Here is a 27,518-nt window from a genome sequence, read left to right on the forward strand (position 1 = left end):
CAATTCATTTGTTTTAGTTGAAAACATGTACAACAAAGGAAATAAAGTACAGTTTTAAACAATTTTCATTCACAATAAATAGTCTGTGATGTATGCGCCGGTGCGTCGTCACGTGATATGCGACGAGGAGAAAGTAGTGAGCTGGCTGTCCGAATTCGCCAAACAGAATGAGGGCACTACATATTAAGCAACTATATAGCGAAGGGCTATGTAGTGAATGAGGGGTTAGGGGACAAGGGTGGACATTCGGACACAGCCCATGAGTAACTCACTCACCATAACACTAAATTAAGAGCAGCTCGCATGTAACTCAAATTACACTGGTAAATGGTAATGCATTTACATATTGTTTTTCCTTCTTACAAGGCCCTCAAAGCACTTTACATTTTGACTACTGATGACACGGCATCAGGAGCAACTGGGGCGTCAGTATCTTGCTGAAGGATACTTTGACATAGTCACACTGGCATGGGATCTAACCCACGCCCTCAGGGTCAGGGGACAACTACCCCCCCATTGAGCCACACCGCCCCCAAAAACAACAATAAATGGATGTATTGCTACTGATATGTCAACAGCGTGCTGGAAAATTGGAAAGTTTCTCCTTTATCAGAAAATGAGGGCGTGGTCAATTTAACAGTCAAGGTAGTACTATCCGGGTTACATCCAACATCCACCCCAACATTCAATTCAGTGTAACTTGTTATCCTAGCAGTGTTAAAATAACACTACTTACTGCATATTTGATTGAACACCGGATATTTAACACTGACCGATTTGCCAGTAAGCAAACTGCTATCTCTCCAACAACCAGTTGCAATTTTTAAAATTATTAAAAGTATTTTTTTTGTACTTCTGCTCAAGCAGAAAGCGTGGGTAGCCTACTTTTGCCACCTCTGTCTGTTATCAAGTCAGTACCAACAGGTGAATGGAAAACTCCATGGCCAGTATATTAAGTGCACCTAAAGTGAACCATAAGAAATCCAGACCCAAGTTTTAATCAATCAATATGTTTACTAGTGTAGTTTTAGTTGGCTGCATTGCACCCTGTAACACAGACAGGTGCTTTGTAAACGGTGGGGGGTGGGTGGGGGGGATTTAACGAGATCCATTTTAATTTCACATTTTATCCTGGCTCTTCACTGGAGTGACCGCATGTAGCGTTCATTGATCCACTCTTAATCCCCCCCCCCCCCCCCCCCCCCCAGTTCACATCTCTGTGTGTTTGGAGCAACATCCACCACCACCACGGGCATTTCCCCCTCCTTTTTTTTTGTGTATTCCATCCCCGCTGATACTGCGCGCACATCAGTAAATGAATCACGTAGCACTAGTACAGGCTTTCTTCAAGCCATCCATGTGCTCCACCTTAGACGGCGAGATATCTGTCACCACTCACTCACCGGAGCTGCGAAGGGAGCACTAAAGTGCGCGCACGTAAGGCGCGGGAGTGTGCGGCAAAGAAGAGGGAGGGAGGAGAAAGGAGGAACGAGACGAGCGGAGGGGAGCAGCTTTCAACAGTTGAGGAGGAGACTCGACTCATTCTGATTATCTTCAATCATCTCGCACCTTATTTTCCTCTCTCTCGCTCTCCGGCTCGCTCTCGTCTTCCCCCCGCCGTGCAACAGATAAACGTGGAGGCTGATGGATGCAAACGGGAGCGCCTTCGAATCGGACTGGATTACGGGATTAGCGGACTGATTAGTGGACCACAAAAAAAGGGAAAAAAAGCGAAAGGAAAAAGTGGCCGCTGTGAGTGTTCCTCGGCGAAAGGGACACACAAAAGGTTGCGCCGGAGGAAGGGGAGGGCGAAGCGAGCGGCTGCAACCCCGCTCCTTTGCTCCGTGCACTTTACTGGAGAAGGCACACACACACACCAGTCAGGCAGGCAGCCCCCCTATGCAACAGTGTGCCGCACCGGAGACTAAAGTCACAATGCACCGGCGGTGGTAACGCGATGGTGCATTTTGGAGCTTTGCAGCAAGCAGATGTCGCATGAGGGCAATGCGCCTTTTTTTGTCTTTTCTCTTCTCTTCCTCCTTTTCTTCTTCCTATTGAAAGGCAAGCTCTAACCTTCAACATGCTTTAACCTTGGACGCAGAGGGGAATATTAATACTTTATTCTCATCGATTATTCATTGTGGGAGCCCCGCTGAGAGGGCAAACAAAGCATTCCAATGTTGAATTTGATCTTTAATTCATGCACGGGGTGTCGTCGGGCGGTCATCTTTGTTTACAGAAAGAGTTCATCATCGCAGAGCGGCATGTGAGAGAGCTAATGCCCATTAAAGGGGGTTCACAAATCGATTTGATATCCAATTAGCCAGGCAGCAACATGCCAGCTTTGGTTTGAGTCCTCTACAGGTTTTGTGGAATAATCAACAGGTTGAAAGTCACGTTTTTTTTCTTTTTCTCCTGTGTGCCAGTACCGCATATCCAACTGAAGGGATGCGTCTCTCTGTTCCCATCTTCCTTGTGCTCTGGGTTAAAGCCCTGACATTGAAAAACCTCAGTTATTCTGTCCCAGAGGAGCAAGGACCCGGCACTGTCATAGGTAACATCGCGAAAGACGGCGGATATGGGACCCTGGAGAGAGGGAAAAAATCCAACTTCAGAGTGCTGGAGAATTCCGCACCACACCTGGTGGACGTGGACCCAGAGAGTGGACTTATTTTCACCAAACAAAGGATTGACAGGGAGACGTTATGCAGGCGGAACCCAAAGTGTCAGCTCTCTATGGAGGTGTTCGCCAATGACAAGGAAATATGCATGATCAAGATCGACATACAGGACATCAATGACAACTCGCCCAGTTTCCCCTCAGATCACATTAACATCGACATCTCGGAGAACGCAGCAGCGGGCACGCGCTTCCCTTTGACTATTGCACATGACTCGGATACCGGGGAGAACGGGATCAAGACTTATCAGGTCACCAGAGATGACTACAATACATTCTCGCTGGATTTAAAAGTAAGAGGCGATGGGACTATTTATCCGGAGCTGGTGGTTCAGAGACCTTTGGATAGGGAAGACCAGAGCCATCACACCCTCCTCCTCACCGCCATCGATGGGGGGGAGTATCCGAGATCAGGCTCCATGCAAATCAATGTCAGGGTGACTGATTCGAATGACAATAGCCCCATTTTTGAGAAATCCTCCTATGTGCTGGAACTCCCGGAGAATTCCCCGCCTGGAAAAGTGCTTATAGATTTGAATGCCACCGACCATGACGAGGGAAGCAACGGACAGGTGGTTTACTCCTTCACAGGATACGCATCTGAGCGAATACAAGATTTGTTCTCTATTGATCCCAATACTGGAGTCATCAAAGTCCAGGGGGAAATTGACTATGAGGAGAATCCCATCATAGAATTTGACGTGCAGGCCAAGGATCTTGGGCCAAACCCCATACCGGGCCATGCGAAAATTACTGTCAAAGTCCTTGACAAAAATGACAACTCACCAATAATCAGTTTTGTTTCTGTGCGGCAGGGTGCCATCAGCGAGGCGGCACCCTCCGAATCTGTCATCGCACTTGTCAGAGTGACTGATAAAGATTCCGGCCGAAACGGTCAGCTTCAGTGCCGCGTGCTGGGAAATGTTCCTTTCCGACTGCAGGAGAACAATGACAATTTTTATACTCTGCTCACCGACAGACCTTTGGATCGGGAGACCAAAGACGAATATAACGTCACAATCGTGGCCAGAGACAATGGCATCCCCTCTTTGAACTTCACCAAGTCGTTCACTGTAAAAATTTTGGACGAGAACGACAATGCGCCTCGCTTTACAAAAGTCGTTTATGTGCTACAGGTGCCTGAGAACAACATTCCGGGCGAGTATCTGGGCTCCGTGCTGGCCCATGACCCGGATGTAGGCCGCAACGGCACTGTAGCCTACTCTATTTTGCCATCGCATATCGGCGAAGTATCCGTTTATACCTACGTTTCTGTTAACCCCACCAATGGAGCCATATACGCATCACGCTCTTTTAACTATGAGCAAACAAAATCATTTGAGTTCAAAGTTCAGGCTAAAGACGGCGGCTCCCCTCACATGGAGAGCACCTCCACCGTCAGGGTCAACATCCTTGACGTCAACGACAATCTCCCAGTGATCATTTTACCGCTCCTTCAAAATGATACAGCGGAAATCCCAGTGCCTCGCAACGTGGGTATCGGCTACATCGTGGCTACGGTGAAAGCAGTGGACCACGATCACGGAGAGAGTGGACACTTGACCTACGAGATCACAGAGGGGAACGACGACCACCTGTTTGACATGGATCCTATAGGCGGCGAAGTCCGGACCACCCATGCCCTGTGGGAAGAGGTCTCGCCTGTGGTTGAGCTTGTGGTTAAGGTAACCGACCACGGCAAGCCGCCCTTATCCGCTGTGGCTAAACTGGTCATCAAAGCCAACACGGAAGCAGCAGCAGGTGGCGGGGGCTCTGGCGTGAGCGGCGAGCTGCAGCACTGGGATGTATCCCTGCCCCTCATCGTTACCCTCTGCATTATCTCTGTCATGCTCTTAGCTGTCATGACCGCCATCGCTGTCAAGTCCAAGCATCAAGATAAAGAAAGCGGGAATTATAACTGCCGCATGCCAGAGTACTCCAGTCCTCCGGTGGGGAAGGGCAAAAAGAAGCGGATCAACAAGAGTGACATCATGCTGGTGCAGAGCGAGATGGAGGAGAGAGATTCGGCAAGCCGCATGAATGTGGTGAGCAGCCCCTCGCTCATTACTTCGCCCATTTGCTTCGACTACCAGAGCCCCCTGCCGCTCACGCTGCCCAGGTCAGAGGTCATGTATCTGAAGACAACCCCCAACAGCCTGACGGTACCCAGGGCAGGTTGCCACTCCAGCTTCGCCGGGCTGAGCACAGACACTCCAGCAAACAGGATGTCAGTGATACAGGTAAGACACTGTATGCTTATCTGCGCTCTCTGCTTAGCTGTAGAACTTTGGGAAAAAAATATCTGACATCATTATCGCTTCAGCTCGCTTAAGGCAAACACTTTGCAAATAAAGCATGATATGACAACTTGGTTTTAGTTGGCATTTTACTAATAAGGGAATGTTGTATCCACATTTGTTCTCTCGCAAAGTGCTACGCCTGCAAGCCACATAATGAGGAAGTGCTTTCTCTCCCTCTCTTTCCGTGTGGGAAAGGCAAACAGTGTGAGTCTTGAACAAGGCCGCTGTGACCCCCAGCAGAAACAAAACCCAGCCTGAGATGTTGGAGCGGACAGGTGTTTGAGCAGCTTGTCCGATCGCATTACCCAACCGGTGTGCGCCAGACAGTGAGATGCACACGGCGTAACCCCCGACAATCGCATTTTTTCATCCCAAATATGGGTCAGATCCACCGAGCCTCATCCAAAGTTGGCACGAGGCGGCCCTATATGGCAGGCTGGTTTGAGCCTCGCCAGCTAACATGCTAATTGGCCAGAGCGAGCTTGTTACGCTGCCTGGAATTGTGTGTCCGTACACGATGTAAATATCTGGGTCAGTCTCACATTTGGAGATGGTAGCGCAGATGACAAGGCCTGGCGCTGTCACCAGTCGCTGTGCTACGTGGGTGTGATCAACACAAACACATTATTCTCAAGATGAAGGGAAAAGGGCACTAATGAAAGCGCTAATGCTTTCCTTTCTACGCCTTGCCAAAGAGGCACATATGGTCACAATGGCGCCATGTTCTAATCATGTCCTCATCTCTGCCAGGTGATGCAAATAAAAACCCAAACCTATTTGATACCAAGATCATGCAAAAATAACCGCATCCTCTTTTTACCAGACCCACAACAGAGGCAGAACCAATGGCAGGACTGAAGTTGTAAAATTTGACAGCTGACACTCAGACTGTCCTGTTGTGTCGAAAACTAATGTGTCTGTCCAACAAGTGTTCTCACAGCTGACGCTGGGGCTGACTTCAGTCATCGAACCACTTGATGGCAGGATGCCGTATCGGTGTGTGAAAGTGCACACAGTTGCTGTAATATCCCGCTTCACTGGGTTCTGTGTAAAAAGCAAAAGCAGCTTAATGTCAAATTTTCTGTTATGGCTCTGCTTGCAGGCTTTCTTATAGCTGGCTTATAAGTGATATCACCATGTGCCACTGTAGATTTCTTTACCATAACACAGTGCTTGCAGAGTAGAAATGGCATCTGTAAAACTGAAGGTTAGACAGTATAGAGATTTTTAAACTGAAAAGACAAGAAAGCGTTCTAACCTTCAGTGACCGATGGAGGCGTAAACTAACTTACTTTGTACAACGAGTAACTCAAGACACAGCAATTATGCAATAATCTATATCTTGGAAGAAAAGTACAAAACCTTGTCCGATGCACTTCTTAGCAATTGACTAAGGCAAAACTTACAGAAAGGAATGAAATAAATTCAATACTGGAGTCGCGCAGAACTTTACCCTATAAATGTCAGTTGTAATTGACAAAGACAAAACTTACAGAAGTGAACGAAAGAAATTAATTAGTTGAGTCGCTCATATAAATGTCAGATGAAAAGCTGGGGGGCCTCGGTTTATGACTGTCCCGACATAAAAGGTTTCAAGGTTACGAACGGCGCACGATGACCTAGCTTGAGCAATGGTGTAAAATTGTTGGCACGCTCAGTTACTGATTTACTGTTTTTAATTTGACTGTTTTATATTCGAAGCCGAGAAGTGTCTTTCGTTCAAATTTGCCTGTAATTAGGACTTTACGTTAGACTAGATTAGCGCTAGACTACGGTGTGTTACGATTTACGTACAGATTTGTCGCCGCCAGAAATCAGTCGTAAACCAAGGGACCTCCTCAGATATTTACGACACAATAACGCCAAAATAAATATCTGATTCAGTTGCATGATAACTTACATTTTACGATATCCATATGACCGTTGTTGTGGAATCAGACTGTTGAGTGTCACAAGGTCAGCAACCAGTCTTGTATGACGTATCTGGGCAAGTATACACAAGAGCCAAATTTTGTACAAACTATTTTTCAAAAGATGCATCCATCCATTTCCATCCCAGCTGTCTCCCTGCTGGTCACTTTACATGTACACTTCGTTATCAAACTCATTATCTTGAACCACACAAGAGACATCAAGTCCGCCTGTTTTGCATTTAACCCACAGACGCACTTTTTTAATAAAAAAATATTTTTCAGTGTTTGGACAATGATGGGGTTTCCATCCAACTGTTTTGAAAATTTTCAGCAAATTTAGGGAAAATGCGCAAAACGAACATGCGACTTATGCCTGATTCCATTTGTATTGAGATGAGAGTGTCGTCATATGAGAGTCTCTCTGCCACAAAACACTCGGCTGACTGGCAACAAAAATGACAAAACGAACATGTGACTTACCTTGCTATATGGCTCTTTTCCCCAAGAAAAACTTGCTAAGCCTGGTGGTCAAAACCTGCTGCTACCCATTTAGGTAAAAATGTTGTCAACCCGAGGGTTGTGCTGACAGATATTTGAGGGTTTTCATCCAAATGTTTCGAAATGTTTACGCAAATTTAGTGAAATTCACAAAACGAACAAGTGACTTATCTTGCTATATTGCTCCCCACCCACCCCCCACCCCCACCCCCCACACAAAACTTGCTAAACCTGGTGGTCAAAATCTGCTGCTACCCATTTAGGTAAAAATGTTTGTCAACCGGAAGATTGTGCTGACAGATATTTGAACGACATGTCAAGTGCAATACATCTCCGTGAGCCAAATGGGGCCTTACTCATACGGTGGTGCAAGAGAAGCCTGGCGGTCCACCAAGCTTATTAGGCACCGGGGGAAACCCTGCAACATGTACATGTGACGTAATATACGGTCAAAAAGTTTTGTGTTTTTCTTTTAAAAAAAATCTGAACGTTGAAAGCAACTTTTTAAAATAATTTTAAGCCTTTTTTTTTAGAATTTCTAGCTTTTCGATTAAATTTTGCAATTCTTGAATTTTCTAATAAAATTAGGTGGATGGAAATTCACCCCATATAACCAATATTGATAAAAAGACAAAACATTCTCAAAAGTTTTCACTTTCTGCCCCTTGTGGCCAACACAACGTCGAATGGCGACATTGCTTTCTACACAACACGGAGGCAGAAATTAGTGTCGGTTCTGAAACTTAACGGATACTACCACGAAAGCCATTTAGTGTCGTTTACACAGAACAGCGAGCCGCAGAAAAGGCAGCTAAATCCCGGCTTGAACAGGCTGTGTCAAAGAGGCTTCACAGATCATTTCAATCCACGCCTGTGTCTAATGTCATCAGTGAACAGCATGAAGCGCTTTTGTTTTTTTGAATAAAAACACAGTTTTCATTGTCATTTCCAGACAGAAAACTTCCCCTCCGAGCCCAATTACGCTGGCAGCAGGCAGCCATTTGTTCAAAGGTAAGAGCTCGCATGCATACACTTCCTGACCGTGTCTTTTGAGCTCCTTCATCCCAGTATCAAGCCCGCCTGGCTATCAAACAGCAGTACTCACACAGTGAGAATGGCAAGTTATAAGTGACCCCCCCCCCCCCCCCCTCCTCCCCTCTCCTTTCCTGCCGCAGCTCTACATTTAAGGATGCAGAACGAGCGAGCCTCCGAGACAGTGGCCATGGTGATAGTGACCAGGCTGATAGTGACCAGGATACTAATCGAGGCTCCCAGTGTGACACGTCTGCCAGGGAGGCCCTCAAGATGAAAGCCACATCAGTTAATGGGCAGCCTTTCGAGCAGGGTGAGTGGACTCTTCCCGACGTCGTCAAGATGCCTCGCCGCTCTCCCGCGGCGCAACCTTGTTTATATTTTATGCGTGGGGACTCGGCCGGCGTTTAAAAGCGCGGCTCCACCTGCCGTTGGGCACTGCAGAGGTAGACAAACATTTAACATGCAGGTGTTAAATCGGGCGATAGTTTTTTTCGGGGGGGTGGGATGAGATTGCGGCTGCTGCTGGCTTTACATGGCAGGCGCCTTGAGCTGGTGTCGCAGAGTGCCAGGTAAAAAACGAGCTTTAAAGGGGATACTTTGAAAGGATAAAAGGGTCCAATGCGTGAAGGTGGAACGTTCAAACATCCCGCGTCTGATTTCGGCATCAAACAAACTCATATGCATGGCAAAGTGTACGTCTCTTTTGATCAGGCCTCCATTTGAACACGCTTCACGCATGCCTTGACTTAACATGACAGCGTGACAGACGCTCATAGGTATTTGTAGCAGCTGCGCTTCCACCTTTCGCCCCTCAAAGCGCTTCTAAGTTATTATTGGTCGGGTTTACAACTAAAAATAGGAATATTAAAGTTTAATTATGACTGAAATGACTGCCAAGAGTGCAATCGCAGATGATTGCCAAGCTGCTGCGACCCGCCCGACCTGCTCGGGATTGATATATTTAGCAGGAGTGGAGACAAACAGCAAATATGAGAGGCAGCCTCGCAGGTGAGATAAAGGCTAACGGCGGGCTGGAGCGAGGAGGGCGATGGCTTTCATTTGCTGGTACGAGCCTTGGAGGAGAACGGCTCTGGTCATCAGCTCCCTATGCGCTACTTTCCACACCATTTACATTGCTATGAACTGCCTGTACGTGGCAGGCTCGGGAGGGCACGGACAGAAACACTCTGGTGGCTGCCAGAGGGAGAGAATGAGAGCGAAAGAGATTGTCACTCCCTCCCTCCTCCCTTGTGTGCGCACGGCGGGGAATTATGGCAGACCACACTTGCCTCCGTAGGAGGTGTAAATTCAATCACAATTTTTGCAGCACATTTCTTAAATGTGATTCAGCGCCCAGTTCTAAGGCCAATCATACGGAGAGATATTGAAAGAGATGTCTTGCACGTTGGCGCCGACTGAATATTTACATGCACTACGGCGCCGCTCCAGGAATTTCATGTATACAGCTGTATATGTAAGATAAGAGCAACGCAAAGAGGTGGCGCATTGCGTTTATTAATGGAGGATCGTGATCCTGCTTTTCCTTTTCGCAGGTTGAAAAGGTCAACCTTTATCAGATTACAGATGCCTAAATGTAAGAATTTACTGTAGTTGGACAGCCAAACTTCATTAGATGAACACAATCCGAATCAATTATTCCTGGATGGAATTCAGCCACCCTTAGGTCAGACCGTGGCCATCATTTTATCCATCCGAGATTCAAACTCTAAACAATAGAACTATTAGGCACATGTATTTTCCAAATTGCGGACAAAAATCCTTGTAGCTCCAAAATCATCACTTCTCAGGTTTTCAGTTTGTTGTTCATTAACAATGCATTGTCAAAGAGAGTGTTAGATTAGGTCTCTTAATGATTTGATAGGTGACTTGAGGCCTGGCTTGGCGTCTTCCTATCGAGCTGCACTCTGGCGCACTTATCCAGTTGAAACCAGTTAAGACCATCAGGTCACACATTTTCATATGGGCTAGACTGAGCCAAGACAGTATAAGAGTAGGGACCGTTTTGAATAGACCAGACCTTCTTCCGCATCCAGCAGAAAAAGCTCCACAGCTGTGTACTCGATCTTTCTGGCAGCCAGTAAATAGTTCAACTGAGAATATGCAGTCTCCTGGATGTTATTAGTATAGCAAGCGTTCAACATAAAAGAACCAGTGAAAGTTCCCATCTGAACTTTACAAGAGCTTGACATTTTCAACACTTTAGATTGGTCAGAAGTTTGGAAAAATGTCACACACGTTTGGACTGACCAATTTGTGGAAACATTTTGACATGTATAGCAAAAGACAATGCTATTACACTGATGTGTTGGGATAGAAACTATATATAAACTGCCTCTTTCGGAGAACCGATTACCAGTTATTCGATTCCTTGAAATCGTATGTATGCTGTCCTGACGCTGCTGCTGTTTGAGTCTTCTACAATGCACATCACACAGAATTTTTTTGTGAAAAGATGATACACTTGCAAAGCTCTAATTTCGTCAAAGTGTAAACTCATTGCAAATAAAGTCATGACATTGCCCAATGAGAATCGATAAGCAAATCGGATCGATAGGTAAAATACTGTAGATAGCACCGCGGAACAATTTGGGGAAACAAATGTTCAGTAAAGCAGTTCGATTTGTATGCTGATTAAGACTAAAATTGCCATGCTGATTTCAAAATTTCAGTCAGGTTTTTTTCCTAGCACGTCAAATTTACCCTCCAGATAAGCTAAATTCAGCTGATTAACTGTAGAAAGACTGTAGTAAGAAGAGCTGATTATACAATTGGACTAATCGACAGCTACATGGCAACTTGCTTGTGCAGGCATGATTGAGACAGTGTGGTGAGAGGCTCCAAATAAGTCAGTGTTATCAATATCTGCAAACAGAAAGCTAGCAACGGAGGAATTAAAAGGTACTTGCCGTATCCTTTAGCGTTAAATAAACATTCCAGTCATGCCTGTTTCTTTCAGATTTTATTCCATGTCAATATTTGATTATTTTTGTTTTTCAGAACAAGCATTTTGAAATTTTGTTTATATTATAATGTCAATGTCAAGTCAAGAAACAAAAATAGTCATCTAAACTGAACTTTTTGTACGTCTTTGTGCTAAATTCACATTGCAATATGTTGAAAGGTGACACCTGATGATCTCATTCACTGCCATTGACAGTTCTATACATCGAAGATGCTGGCAGTGAATGAGACGTATACAATGTATTTTTTTGTGTGGACGGATTAAGTTACAAAATCTTGATTTGGTGATTTTATTGCACGTCTACTCCCCCAAAATAGAGATAGATTTTTTTTTTTTTTTTTTGCACAAGTACAAAAAGCTTGCGGGTTAAGTAGTATTGCTTTTATATCTTTACCTTTGCCATCCCTCCAGTCTCCTGGCTGCTTTGATACAGGTAATATATGCACCTGTGAAGCTCCCGCTATCATGCACCCTGAATATTTATTCCTTCCCGCAGACGCCAGATGCAGTGTGGGTATGTTGCTAGGCGTTTTCTCATTCTCTTTATAATGAGCGTCCTTCTTTGTTTTCCAGCGCTCGTTTCAATATTACCAAATCAGATCGGAAATATTTCCACGTTTACTTTATGTGAGCATTCGAGTCAATGTATAGTTTTGTCACTTGATGCTCACGTTTGTTCATTTTATTCAGAGATTAAATACAAATGAGTAAAGAAGCCACTGGCAGGAACAATGGATGAAAGCGTCCCGGCTTCATCATGACCTTCCTCTACTTTTAATCAAAGACGTCATAAATCTGTGATGTGATTTATGTCCCCAGACACGGTTGATTATTTATTAATGTACTCCGTGCCCATAAAAAAAACAACATGATTAATTTAGGTGGGATAAAATATAAACATGTCTCTCCTTTTGTTGGCCCAAAAATATTTTATGTGACACAATGGCAATACCTCCGTGTGATTTCCTGGAGCTTCCAAGCACGCACATCTCTTCATCAGTATCATCGGCGAGCGTCTCTTCAGTGCTGATGGCTGCCATGGAAATAAGCGCAGCATCTTCCTGTCTCGCTTATCGTTCTGCTTGCACGCATCCACAAAAAAAGAGAAAGAAGATAATCATCCCATCTCTGTGGAAGAGAAATGGCGAAACAAATGGCACAGAAGCATAATCAGGCAGTGTGGATGCTTCAAAGCCAAGCATTCAGATATCTACAAGCATGGGTTTGCCAAATCAAAGCTACGTTTTAGTCCGTCCTTTTGATGTAAAATGCATTTTGAACTCACATATGTATTTTCTCTTGATCTCGGTCACATCATATGTAATATGGCAGGTGGTGAGGGGGTGGGGGGGGGATTGAATCAAAGGCTGGTCATTTTGGTTTCGATGGAGCTGCGGGTTAGTTTTATAACAGAACAGAAAATGGTAATTGTGTCGCTCACAAATCGTAGCGATGTCTCAAAAAAAAAAAAACTGAATTAGAAACCTAAGAGTTCACATTACAGTGGAACCTCCGTAGAATAAAATCTGTCCTGGAAAGCCAAGCTAACCATTGCCCAAAAAAACCTCTAAAATACTCGCTATGCAGCAACATGGGGGTAGCATGTCTAAGGTTCTTGGTTCAAATCTCGGCTGTGGCTCTCCTATGTGGAGTTTGCATGTTCTCCCCGTGCCTATGCTAGGCATATTGAAGACTCTAAATTTTTTATTTATTTTGTGTCTATATGCAAATGCAAAAGAAAACGGATGGATAGATAAATGAATGGCCATGGTTAAATTTAAGGATGGATTAATTCCATTTTTTTATGACTTCCTCAAAAGAAAAATTGGTTCCAAACTAAAACAAGTCGGATTCTGTTAAACTTAGTTTTGCTGTACAAAGTAAAAATAAATTCCGGAATTTAGGCATATGAGGTATGCTAGCAAAATAAATAAATCCATCCATCCATCCATTTTCTTAACCGCTTAGGTTAAGGGTCGCGGGGTACTGGAGCATATCCCAGCTGCACCTTCGGGCAGTAGGCGGGGTACACCCTGAACTGGTTGCCAGCCAATAAATAAAAACCTACATACAGTACGTAAATCATGCACACTACAATGTTCTGGGTTGTTTCCCCTAATGCACTTACTGGGTTAGGGTTAGGGTTAGGGTTGATATTTGAAATCAGGCAGGCTAAAGTTATAAACTGAATGTACCATTTATAGAAACTTGGCAACCCATTACTTGGGTAGCTTTAACTCATCAAGCTGGGTAGTTTTTGTCCATTGTTGGATCCAAATCTTTACCCAACGTGCTGCGTTCAATCCTCATTCCAATGTGCTGTATATAAATAACCCAGCACTGGCTTGATCCCTTTTAAACTAAGTGCTGGGTTAGCTATCTCACACAATTTGGGTTACTTTTGACCCCACACTTTTAAACAAAGGCAAAGAAAGCGCAAAAGTCTTGCGTTATTTGCTGTCGTAGGCAGTATATTTCTTCCTGAAACTTTTGGTTGATGTTCATATTGTATCACAGTCTACTCACTTATAGCATTCCTATCATAGGTGAAGAGTCACAACAAGTTCAATACTTCTTGTGTTAATCCTGAGAAATGTCTTCATCAAGTGCCAAAATGCCAAACGATAATGGAGATTCTAACATTAGTTAGCACAAGCCAGCATATCAGCAGTCCTCAGATATCACGCAAGTATGGCCCCTAATGGCTATGAGACATCAGAGCAATCTGGTTGAATGAACGTTTGAGTGCTCTGATTTTTGGGCCATGCCATGACAAAAGTGGTCCAGCATTTGTGTTCTGTTTGTGGTGCAGTAAAGGTTTGAAATGAACACAAATTCGTGTTTAGACTGAATAAAAAGAAAATAACGCTTTCCAAAAGGGACAAATATTTGGCTTGTAGACAATTCTTTTTGAATTCATGTCAGCCTTTGATGTGGGTTGCAGGCTGGGAGCAACAACTCTGTTATGCAGGGCAATAATTAACTACACGACGCGTGCGTTTTTGATGAGAATCGGGTAGGAACGCGCAAAACAAAAGCAATGCGTGCCTTAAAATTCCAAAAGACGACAAATAACAGAGAATCGTGCTTGGAAATTGTCTCCGGTAGTCTGGGCAATACTACTATTGCCATAACAAACAAAGATGTGACACGTGTACAAAGAATGTAAGCGTACCATTAGCGCCTTGGTGCCGACCAATGACAGCTGTGCAAAGGATGCGGAGAGCCATCAAGCGAATACAAAATGACCAGTAGTGTGGTAATCACAATACAAAGACAGCTGTGCTGATGATCCGGCTAACCATTGCGCCATTTTTAGTGACACAGTACTTGCGATACGACTTTGACCGTGCAACGACAGAAAGTCCTTGAGCACTTTAAAGTGTCTCGTGCTGTGGAATATTGATTAACGACAGTTATACAAATATGTAGAGAGCTCAAGCTACAATAATCAATACAGTAATAACTGGCGCACAGGGATGTGCAAAATTGGCTATCTTTGGAATTTGTGACCAGGATGTAGAGGGTCCAAGAGCCCTTGTCTTGGTTCTTGCAGCGTGCAAGTCCTAAAGGATGAGTAGGCGGCAATCGAGGTGATAATTAAAGTAATTAGTCCGAATATATGTTGTGATTGTGAGCTCGAAGCTGATGTTCACGCGATTTGCGTATTTAAATGAAAGTGATGTACAATGCCACAAGCAAACGTGCCGTGGCTTTTTGTCAAACACATTGACTCAGACATGTTTGGCTCATTTCCACAAAAACCGCAGTAGACTATAAAGGTCATAAATGCTCAATATTTAGAGAGTGAGTCAAGATTTTATTTCCTCACGCACAAATGCATTGGGAACATTGTGCATTCTACTCGGAATAAAAACATTCATTTCAAATGATGAAATGTTTTAAACTTTCACAGGAAATGGGCTGTTCAAAAAGAATACTTGCTTTGTTCTTTACGAACTCAAGCATTTACTGCATAAACTGAACAATGCTTGAATATTTTCTTTTCCTATGGATCACTGGATGATTATTTCGTAAAAAAAAAAAAATAGGAAGTCATTTGCCTAACTGCTTCACATCTGTGTTCCATGGAATTGACCAAAAACAACTTGCCCCTATTCACTGTTTTCACCCCTGCTCAGGCCAAAGCTTTATCTGATATAAAAGTATTGCTTTGGCGCCATATTTTGTCATCTTAAATACAGGCATCGAAACATACAGTTTGTGACCAATTCTCTTTTGAATTTTCAGGTTTAAAAACACTGTTGCAGTGTAAATAACAGGCAAAATGGCACCTTCCGGCAGATTGAGCTCTGCTATGCCACGACGTATCTGGCAATTTGGTGACAAAAAAATTGACTACATTTTAGACTCGCAAAAAAAAAAAACAGGTCTAAGTGGTGTGATTTTGGTGTACGCTTGGTGGATGTTGTCGCATTTCATTCCTAAATATGACAACTGTGTTGGACAATCCCTCTGAATTAATTGAACAAATCACTATACTTGTCATATTAAAAATATTTGGGGTGAAGACACATGTTTTAAGGGTGCAAGGCGGTCTCCAATTGCCACAGGTGACTTCATCATCCGCAAGGGGAGATCTTGTATAAACACACTCGGCACGCACCAATCTCATGCATGGACCCCAGTGAGTCAATTTCTGCTTCCACAATGTCAAGCACTGTGTGTCTCAATTACCCTGATTATAAAGAGATGAGGGGAGCCGCTTCGATTAGCCGTGAGGTGTCTGCTTTCCATCCTACAAGGGCGCAAACGCCCTATTTCATCTGCGCTAGACTTCGCGTTAGACTGCGCTTTGCACTAGACTCGACACTAAAAGAAAATAGGGCGTCATTTTGAATTGTAACACACAATCACCTGCAACAAAAAAGCACAGCTAATAAGTGAGTGCTTATACATTGTGATTTCAACTGTTAACGAGTGTCAAAAACAATTAGTAAAAAGGCAGCATTTCCGCCGTCTGTGGACTAGTAATGCCAAAAAAAATGTTAACAACAAAGCTGGGCTACTCTTAACTGTTCTGTGCTGAAAACACAAAGAAAGCCTCTAAACTCTGTTCACCCATTTTATTCAGCCAGTGATAACTCTTGTTCCACAAAAATCACTGTCGAGGCTGACCAAAGTCTGACATGCCAGTAATTCATAGGATGGTTGTAGTACCAGTTGGAAGCTGCCAGTAATTCCTCGTATCCCTCTGTACACTGCACATCCAATCAAACTTGAAACCATCCCTCGATTCAAGAATGAGTGGTCTCAATTCAGACACACAACTCAAACAAGAAAAGGATAGCTGTTTTTCCCCAAGACAAGCACTTTGAGACCTAATTTCAAAAAGCTTTGCAAGACCTGTTGCCATACAAACCACCGCCCAAAAGCACAGTTTTAGTTAAAACAATGTCTTGTAAGCAGCCCCCGAGGCTTGAGATTTATTCGTGTTTGGCTGTCCCTGGACCGACAACTGCTTGTACGCTGCTGAAAGCGAGCTCAGCACTTGAAGCCGCTTTCTTCCCACATCTCCTGTCATGCGTGTGGATTCTTTTTGTTTGTTGGAGCTTCCCAGGCCCGGCAAACTGGAGGTTGGAAGTTTCCTTTTGAACAAGAGGAAAAACTCACGCGGAGACTCCCACATCAAGGTCTCTCTTTCATTCATTATCCTTCAAGTGTCTCATTCATATTTTGAGGAGAGCTTTTGTGAGTAAATGACATCATTCGAAGCAATTAATTGATCATTACGGCCATATTAAAGCAGGCAGGCGAGCAGCAGGAAGAATAACTTTCTGCTTTCCAATCGGAATGGACCGCTTCATTTTTACGTTATGGACCAAAAAAAAACCAAATAACTGTTATGGAATACTTGTTTTGCAAGACATTTGCGCAGACATTTGTAACGCGTTGCCTCAAACCACTAATACTTATTGCGGCGGCGTCAAATAAATGTTGATTGCGGCGTAATTGCTGCAATAACAAGTGGCTCATTCCCGTGTGCTTATTTTGTTTGCGATCCCGCAGTAGCAGATTCACGTGTGAGGAATAAGCGCTGAGAACGACATCAATTTTCAGCGTTAGATTAGATCAGTGTGCTCTTTGCATCGAGACATAAGCCTTCATTCATGATTCATTCATTATCTATAGCTTGGCACTTGTGCTTTTCAGCCGGAGTCTTTGCGGATATGTCGCCAGTCAATCACGGGGCTGACATATCGGGACGGACAACAAGTCACACTCCAGCCTGCAGGCAAACTGCAATCAGCAATTAACTTGACATGATTTTGGCCATGGAGAGAAGTCATGCAAACACTCAAAGGTTGTTAGGAGGCAACACTTAAACAAAAAAGAAAAAGAAAAAAAAAGCAATATCCGCCATTAAATATGAAATCCATGCCACGAGATGATATGTTTTGAAGCTAATTGTTTTTCACTTACTGCTCATTTGCACCAATAACTATTCGGCTGTTGAATTAAATAATTGTTTTTTTCCCAGCATTTCATGTTTCCATGCATGCAAATGAGGTCATTTAGTGGCAAGGACGGGTCATTATATACGACACTTCTAATAAGGAGTGAAATGAAAAATGGCCAGGAAATGCAAATAAGGAGCTGATTATGATGCAATAAACTCTTAAGGGAAAAAAAGGTTATGCTAATGGTTGTGCCACGAATGGTAATGCCAAACTCCAATTTGTCCTTGACTCTTATTTTGAGGGAATTCAAATTGACACAAATTTCTTGAATGCGCCTTTTGAGAATGACATGTAAAGTCACACAAAAGCTGAAAGTCCGAACCACCGCCGTAATGGCGTGACACAAAATGGTCGCATGATTGATTCTATGCTTGTTTAACAAGGTTGATTATTTATTTAGTATTATTAGTTTTATAAAGAGGGAATTTTAGGTTATGTACAGAGCCCCTAAAGTGACATGGAGGGGAAAACAATTGAAATACGGTTATATTTTATTAACAGCTTTATTTTACAACTGGTATTTTTAAGAAGCGGTTGGCATCCATATTCATATATTAATAATATTATATTTGTATAGCCACCAGACTCTTATGTTCTTCTTTCTTTCTTATGTCCTAATTTAATAAGAAAGATAGATGGTGGAACTTCATTTTTACACTTGTGTGAGAGTTATGATGTTAAAACGTGACAGGCGCATCGTCAACGTGACTTGTCTTTTTCTCCACAGTATTTTCTGTTTTCCATCTCCATATTAACAGTGGCTCAATCAATAGGCACGTATTATTTATTCCGTGCTTGATTAAGGAGGTTGAAATGAAAAATGATGCAATAACCTCTAAGGTTAGGCTAACGATTGTGCTACAAACGGTAATTCCGAGCTGTCCTTGAATCTGTTTAAAAGAATGAATTGAAATTGATGCTGACACAATTTTGAGAGCAGGTAATGCGTGTGAGTCTTTGCTGATGCAACTCACGCAGTTACCGTACTTGTTTTTGCTGCTCCTGCATCAGGAAAAAGAAAGAAAGAAAGAAAAAACGCTTCCCCTGCACCACAAGCACATTTTCCAGGAAACACCTACGCAGGTTGTGATGGGGAGGGGGGAAAAAAAGACCTTCATGAATATTATGAATCACTCTCAACTGTTGCATTGACCCACAGTGGGAAAAATAATAATAAATAATAAATACGATGCTCATGTGCTTTGTTTTGTTGCATATCATCATTTTTCATGTGGCATCATGAGGGAGAATGTGGAATGCAAAGTTTCCAAGCTCCAATATTGGCAGCACATTTCATTTTGAACATTCCCAGTAATGTACTGTATATATTAATTTCATGCATACAGTATTATGAATTAGTCAAAAATATAAATCACAAAATTAGATTTTGTCTCCTATGTTTTAATGTGAATTCATGAGGGGGGCCTCCCGAAGGTATATTTTCCATAACGTTGCCAATATTTGTGCCGTCAGTGAAATTTCAAGTCAGGTGTGGCATTTATGGATATTTTAATTGATTTATGTTTTATTGACTAGCAATGTTAAACAATAAATAAAAACACATTTGTTTTGTTGCGCATAATCATTTTGGCATCATGGGGCAAAATTGCTCTAATATTGAGAATTTTCACTCCGCCATTGTTTCAAAAGGCTGCAAAATCTATTTTATGCAAAATTTCATCATAGATGAAGTCAACCCAACAATTTTCTTGACAGTAATATGTATGTATTCTGATGAATATCGCATTTGTAGAACATAAATTGGGCCACAAAATCCCCCCATTTGTTATCCATGTTGCCACTTGTGTCGACTGAAAATGACATCACAGTTGCTCAGGGCTCAGGTAACAACCAAACATGCTTCAGCTTGTGAACGTCACAAGACAAAACTCAGAAAACAGCTGAGCCGTGATTGGTCGTTACTTGAGCAACTGTGATGTCATTTTCAGTCAAGTGGCAAAATGACCGCCCTTTGAGATGGGCAGATTTTGCTACCTAAATCATATTCCGTAAACACAAGTTTAGACTTGTGGGCCTACATTGAACATATTATTGTAAAGACAATTTTTTAGTTAACTTACCATTTAAATAAGAAAAATTTGATATTATGAGACAAATTAAAAAAAATAATAATAATTCTCCACTCTGTGGATTTTATTTGGAACATTTCCACTAATGTATAATATATATTTGACACTATATTTAGAGTTATGTCTTGATTTTTCGTTGTTATCATTTCCCTCCTCGAACTCTTTTATTATTGATAGTCATCCCTCAACATGTGCCATGTGCCGGTAGGTTCTTTCTTTGGAGCCCGGCGGGACCAAGTAACAAATGTTAAACTGTTTTTGCAGAACAAGACAAATCAGTCCACTGCACCGATGAGTGTCGTGCACTGGGACACTCTGACAGATGCTGGATGCCAAAGTTACGGATCGGAAGCCAAGCAGACAGCGCCGATAATCGCACCAACCTTTTCATCCCCGTGGGAATGGATGCCATGGTAGAGACAGAGATTTATGGCACCATCAGCCGCGGCAGTCGGAAAACCCTCAGCACCTTTGGCAAGGAGCAGCGGGACAGCACCGTCCTCGTGGCCAACGTCAAACCCTACTTGAAGTCTCAGCGCGCGCCCTGCCTGCCCCTGCAGGAGAGTCCGCCGGCCCCCGGAAGCCCCACCAAGAGCGGGCCGGCCCTGGACTCGATCGAGCAAGAGGTGAAGGAGGAGCGGGAGGGGGGCTCAGACAGCAGTGCCTACGGCCCGCCCGACGGCCAGTGCTCGCCGCTGCACACCGCGGTGGAGGAGCCCTCCTACCTGAGCCGCGAGCTGCGCCCCAAGGCGCTGGCCAGCAGCCTCATTCACAGCGCAGTCATCAGCCAGGAGTGCGGCGTGTCCGAGTACGATTCAAGGGACTCGGGGAACTGACGCAGCCGACCCCCCGCACATACTCCCGGCCGACAAGCGTGAGATTGGGGCCCATTTTGGGGTTTTTGTTGTATGTTTCTTTGGGGTCCAAACATTGTATAACCAAAAATCATCTGCTCTGTGTCTTTCTTTGTTGTTTTTTTTCGTTTTTTTACTCAGTGACTTGTAGGGATGGGCAATTGACTACTTTTCCTTGACATTGGAGAAAAATAATGATCAATTAATCGATTGATTGATTTTTTTGATAGAATCTATTTTGAATGTTCTCAACTCCTGTTGCCATGCCAGTGTTGTATTGAGCAGAGAATTTTTGGGCTATAGCATTCATATAGATGACGTCACATTGTACTTCTTTAGGCAGCATTTCAGTGAATCAGAATATTGTCGAAAAGTTCATGGAGCTCCAGCTGGATGTTTATAGCGGACAGCAAACGGAAATCTAAATTTCAACATCTCGAGAAATTATAAAACAGTATTACAAACGAAACTATTTTTAAGCTGCAAGCAGGGATGAAAGGGCCCTCGCACCACCTTTTTCATGGCAAATCCTTGAAATTATTGCCAAAGTTTGAAGCCAAAAGTTCATATGTTACTCCTAGATACATACATTTCCCCCAGTTGTTTATAGGCCTGGTGGCCCCGCCAGCCACCACCATATCTTTCCCAGGCCAAATTTGGTCCCAGTTCGTCCAGGCTTAGCAAGTTTTCTGGGGGGAACGCTAAAAGAGTTAGAAATTTAGAGTTACAAAGTTAGTGTTAGAAAGTTAGTTAGAAATAAATCAGCCCCTAACACCAGTTTCACCGCTTCGACAAAATTGGGTGGATATGATAAGTCATGCAAAAAAATAAAAATAACAGGAAATGCTTAATTTTGGCTTGAATGAACTGTTTTGGGCAAATTCTAAGACAAACTCCTACTAAAGCAAGTATCTTTTTTTCACACGCCGTCTTATGTGGTTGTAGCATGGCATAAAAATTTGATGATCATTTTTTAGGATTTACCATGAAAACCGTTGTGTAAGGGTGCGTTCATTGCTTATTGCTCTTTCTGTAAATTTCTCGAGATGCTGAATTTAGTGTTTTTGTTTAATACAAAAGAACATGAAATACAGTATTTCACCCTGTGTATAGTGAGTCTATATGTGACTTGCACGTTTTGAATTAACAATTTTCCACAATATTCCAAATCGAGATGCAACTCCAATTAAGTCAACATGTGCTTGCAGCCAATCAGTTTTGCCACCTTCAATCAATTGATTGCACTCAATACGACCTTAATGAGCAATTAATCGATAAATTGATTACCAGCCCATCCCTAGTGACTCGTTGTGTTTAGGTGTCCTTGACTCTTTGCTGTGAAGGTTTGCGGGCCAATCAGTGCTTACCTGACTTCAAGTGTTTCCATGGTGTACTGTACCTGTCAATTTAGATGTCCGTATTTTACACATTTCAAGCGCCAATTTTGTGTGGCTGTTGGAACAAAATTGCTACTGTTAAGCTATTGAGTCCTGTCTGCTTTTGTACGGTGAAGCTATCTGTCTCCATTTAGTGTTTAAAGGAACGTCACTTTGAAAAATCAAAGGCCGACCGCATACATATCAGTGGCGTTACATACAAAAGTGAAGTGTCTTATGAACTGTAACGGTGGTGCAACAGGGGACGTCCCTTTTCATGAAACCATTCAAGGTTCCGATGAAACAATTTTTTTAAGAATGTATTTGTAATTTGATCGTCGTCCTCTCTGCTGTTTGTGTGAAAATAAGCTGGGCTTACATGTGAATGTGGGCTACTGTACTGTACTTGTGTATTTTATTAAATTTGTATACACTGTGTGCATGGAAGGACGTTGTATTTCAACCGATGATGACTTCTGAAGCTGTCGTGTTCATACGTGAGAGACATGTTAAAGCAACAGTATGTGACTTTTTTTTGTTGGTTTGTTTGTTTTTTGGTAAATCATCTGCTCTGGGCTCCCCCTTTAGGTGCAAAATGTTATTTTTACTTTGACTGTTATAAATACAAATCAACTGTGAAATATGTTGATATTATGATTAAAAAAAGACAATTAAAAACACATAAATAATAAAATAAATACAATAATAAAAACATACAAAAAAAGTTAAAGTACCACTTGATTGTAACCTAAGTGGGGCGAAATTTGTTCTAGTCAGCATTGTTATAATATTTTGAAACATTATTACCTAAAGTCGACAATCTAATTATTTGAGCAATTCTAGCTTAGCTTTTCACCCAACCTTTTAACACACCGAGTGACGCGGCCGAAAACAAACTGAACTGCAGTGCAGTGTGTGAGATTCCGCACCTTGTTTTCAGGAGTGCAACCAGTTTTAATGTGAGTCAAAATGTCAAAAATCCACCCCCCCCCCAAAAAAAAAAAGTGCAGTGGATGGGGTGATTAATCATTGCCAACAGCCAATTAAAATATCCACACTCCCTTATTATTGCCTATTTCCTCTTTATGACCATCTGATTCTTCCTTGACAATCGCACCATGTTTTTGTGGTTCAATATCAAATAATACAGTACATCTAATTGAATGTGGAGCCTTAAAACCCAATACAGATTTGCAGATGTTCCATTTTAGTGCAACAGTCAATATGCGGTGCTCTATCAGTTAACGTGCGACAAAGAGTTGCCGATTGTATTTTTGTGCAAAAGTCCAGTGCAGTCACTTTCGGCCATGTTGCTTGGTGTGCCTTACAAAAAAAAAACGGATGGTCAATTCACATATCCCAATCAATTGTTGTAATTTGTGTCCAACAAGTAGCACCAAAAGATGCTAATTAACATTTAATTGAACATCATTTTAAGCTGCTTGTTTAAAGTAGAAATATTGCATATTGTTGCTTTAACAACAAATTTAAAAAAGAATATGAATGATCCTGCAAATGTTCCAATAATAGCAATGCACTGTGGAAGCAGCTTTGGAGGGATCAAATCTAGATCCTTGTTGGAGGAGCTCTGCGTGTCGACCCCCCCCCCCCCTTCTTTTTTGTCACTGCTCTCTATATTTTTAACTACAAATAAAGAAACATGCACTGTACATTAGTGCACACCATCACAAGACGAGTTGACTCACTCTCTGATGCGCCCCGTATATATAGCGTCATGTAGCGTTGGTGATGCTAATTCAAAGCCGCCGGAGCTTCAGGCGTCAGTTAGTTATTTTTTATTTATTTTAAACATCTCAAACAGACATGTGACAAGACTTGAGTGTGATAAAAAATAAATAGAAAAACGCCGAACTGCTATGAGACTTTTTTTTTCTCTCTTTCTCCTACGGAAGAACTCTGAGACTCGGGATCAAATTAAATTTTAATAATACCCGCGGGGGATAAAATGGGTCATTGCAGCAGCAAACAACCGAACAAATAATACATTAAGTGTTAACACTTGTAAATACAAAATTGAGATAATTTGATTAGGAAAAAGAAAACATCCGCAATGACTTCGTATTCACGAGCCCCTTGGCACCAAATTCTACCGACAGGAGCAATGTGTCCATCATTCTACTCATAAAAAAAAGAGCAAATTACACTGCATGGTTCAAGGAACACAATTGGTTCCACGCAGCAGCAAGGTCTCATTTATAATGTTAGTCGCATGATGTTAGCATTAATGAACTACCAACGGCAAAGCATTATTTAAAAGATAACAACTTACCTTGAAGGTGACAAGTGTGCCTGTTGATTTTCTTTGACGGATTCAAGTAACAAAATGGTTGGCTGCATGATTCTTATCTATAAAAAACAAAAAAAACACACACACAAAACATCACGAGTGTGTAAATCTCAAGGGCACATGTCCGAATATGAAGAGGGTTTTGGAAATTTGGGATTAAAGTAATTATCTTAGTTGAATTGAAGGCTTACACTTTCACAAACTCTTATTAGGCAATTCACAGAAATTAGCCTCAATTAGAAGGATGCATACTAGACGTAGCAGTGCTTCTCAATTATTTTTTTGTCACGCCCGCCAGGAAGAAGAAAATATTTTACGCCTCTCCCAATTTTCTGCCACAACTATAAATAGCATAATTTGTCTATAAAATTGTTGTAAGTAGACCTCTGCAGAGGAGCTGATACTCCCTGAGCACTGCCACCTACTGTAGTGGATGTGCAATTACACTTTATTCTAGGATTGCAAATATATATATATATATATATATATATATATATATATATATATATATATATATAAACATGTTCCTTGGGGCTACACGCTGGACGCACCGCGCCCCAAAAACGGGCCCAACTCCTTTTTTCTTAGAAGGACTGCTCTAAATGTAAACATTTATAGTGTGCAGAGCGTGGAAGCAAACTTCAATCATCAATAGTATAGTATCAAAATAGGAGTAACCCAGGGATCTTATTCGGGGTTTTTTTACATGGCCTTACAAAACTCGAGGGTTTTAAAAGGGTTATTGCCTGCATGTAAATGTTTTCTGTGACACAAGGGGTCTTGGGGGGGAAAAAAACAGGTTTTGTGTTATATAGTAAAAACATATTTTATTTATTTAGAAACAAATAAGGTTTTTACGCACCTGAGCATTCAAATAACGTGCTGAACTGTGTCGGCAACCCAGAGTTTTTGCTCACTCTGCGCTCCCAAACCGGAGATGTCCCAAAAGATAGATCTTGGGGCATACAATTTTGGACTTAGAACATCATGTCATTACTTATTCATTTGTCAAAAGAGAGATATGTATTTTGTCTGATTTCCTACCCATACAGATAGTTTTAATATATGGCATCTTTGAGTAAACTTTATCACATAAGTATATCGAGACTAGGTCGAGTGTCCTCTTTTTTGTAACTCAAATATGGTCACCGTAGCAGAAGTGGAATGTTGACTGACAATTGATAGATGGGCGTGGTTTCAGCACATTCAGCTGACACGCCCACATTTGATAGCGGAGATAATTGCCCTTTGTTTTTGTTTTTATACACTTCCATTTTCCTCATTCAAATGTTGCTAGGTTGTGAACAAATACTCTTCACTGTGACATTTAGTTTCACTTTGCAAGGACTTTAATTATTTATTATTATGATTCACTTTGTGTTGCATCTGCCCTATGTTGGCACCTGTTTAGTTGTCTACTTACAATTTTGACCGTGTATGTGTGCATGCGAGTATTTGTGTGGTTTGAAGAGCTCAGTAAATAAACCAAGAGTTATGGGACACGGATAACTTGAAATTACATGTAAATCGAATTTGGAATTTCTGTACTTAGACACGCAGTGTAAATCCAGCCTCAGATGCAACCTTCAGCAAGGTGGAGAATGAAAGAGTGGGTGCATGTGACAAAAAGGCCTTGGTCCGCATACATAAAACATTCGGACCATCCATCCGTTGGTTGATTCCCTTTTTGGAGCTAACCTGCTTTGCAAACGAGGCTGCAGATTATTCACTCAGAGGACGACAGGGACATAAACATCAGCAGGACTGGAGGAATTCTGCTCTAAAATTCTGGACCAGAACCAATTCATTTGCTCTACAGAGCCTATAAAGAGCGAGCGAGTATAAGCGCGTCTGCATGTTTACCCAGATGGATCCAGCAAATATAGCAGTGATTTCTACGTTTTATCTCTAAAAGAACAACATAGAAAGCTCTTGTTTCTTGGTGTCGATTCTGGAGATTTTTGTAGCTCACTTTCAACGGTGAGCACTTTGAGAATGCCTCGTGTGTATTGTGTGTGTGTGTGTGTGTGTGTGTTTTGCACACAAGCTGGCGGGAAACAGAATCCTGTCATCTACAGAGCACAGACTCTAAGTGCGACTCGGTTTCCTCCTCGGGTAAAACACATTAATTTGGATTTTGATTTGCATTTGTTTTGCTGCCGTTATTGACACAATTCCAGACCTAGATGTCTCATCTCAGCAGGCAGGCTCTGATGAGCTCATCTGCATAAGTTGAAATAGTCTCTGAGAGGGAGATTGCATGGGTCACAGCAACTCATCCCATTGAAATACAGACAGAGAACACGGCATCATTTCATGTGGATCAGTCCCGAGGTTTGAGATCACGGGGGAATGTCGGCAGACAGGTGAGAGGAATGTCAAGTAGACGACGGCTCAACTATTTTCCCTTTTTTTTTTCTCTCTGCGTGCCGCACTTAGCCCTCACGTTGTCTTTAACTCCATCTCACTAAAGCAGTTTGAACCTCCACTTCTGCCATAATTAAGAAGAATTGGCTTTGGAATAAACCTTTTTCCCTTGATTACACAGAGCTCGGGTACAGAAAAGTGCTACGGCGTGGAGCAGAATGCAGATTAGAGACTAGCGTGCTGCGTTGGATGAATGCGATTTGTCTCTCAGATTGATGACAGTCGCGGTGAAAAGGAATTACAGACAATGAAAGTGATTGGCGTAATACCACCATTCTTCCGAATTTCGCATACACAAGCCATCTTTTCAGATGGAAATGGAACAAGGCGAGCGCCATTTCACTTGTGCGAAATTGACATGCTCACCCTGCTCACTTAAGCTTTTAATTCAATAATTCAACAGCACAGCCGATTAAGAGCTCGTCTTCTAAGATGGTTTCGCTCGGTTGGGGAACCGCAACTGCGAGCACGCCGCATCAACGAAAAGATATGGAGAGGGTCATTTTCGTTTGGATGGAGGGATGTCATTGAACGCAGCGTGCGTGCCCTAAAACACAATTGCTTTATGTTTT

The 27,518-nt window shown here is 42.5% G+C and overlaps 1 protein-coding gene across 1 annotated transcript; it reads left to right on the forward strand.

The window, feature by feature from the left end:
• Positions 1 to 1,332: 1,332 nt before the first annotated feature.
• LOC147164602 (protocadherin-17-like) lies at positions 1,333 to 23,894 on the forward strand. Its single transcript, XM_086091997.1, has 4 exons — positions 1,333 to 4,920; positions 8,344 to 8,402; positions 8,567 to 8,736; positions 20,246 to 23,894. Exons 1-4 carry the CDS (start codon positions 2,449 to 2,451, stop codon positions 20,815 to 20,817), a joined length of 3,273 nt encoding a protein of 1,090 aa, XP_085948123.1. The 5' UTR covers positions 1,333 to 2,448; the 3' UTR covers positions 20,818 to 23,894.
• Positions 23,895 to 27,518: the final 3,624 nt, after the last annotated feature.

The sequence above is a fragment of the Leptonotus elevatus genome, chromosome 12, assembly GCF_054856555.1.
Source record: "Leptonotus elevatus isolate MCC_2025b chromosome 12, RoL_Lele_1.0, whole genome shotgun sequence".
Lineage (NCBI taxonomy): Eukaryota > Metazoa > Chordata > Actinopteri > Syngnathiformes > Syngnathidae > Leptonotus > Leptonotus elevatus.

What these genes read in the sequence shown, in the direction of transcription:
- LOC147164602 (XM_086091997.1), top strand. Translation starts at nt 2,449, where the DNA reads ATGCGTCTCTCTGTTCCCATCTTCCTTGTGCTCTGGGTTAAAGCCCTG. An exon ending in ACAGGATGTCAGTGATACAG is followed by an intron (nt 4,921 to 8,343) that starts GTAAGACACTGT and finishes TGTCATTTCCAG; the next exon opens with ACAGAAAACTTCCCCTCCGA. An exon ending in AGGCAGCCATTTGTTCAAAG is followed by an intron (nt 8,403 to 8,566) that starts GTAAGAGCTCGC and finishes TTCCTGCCGCAG; the next exon opens with CTCTACATTTAAGGATGCAG.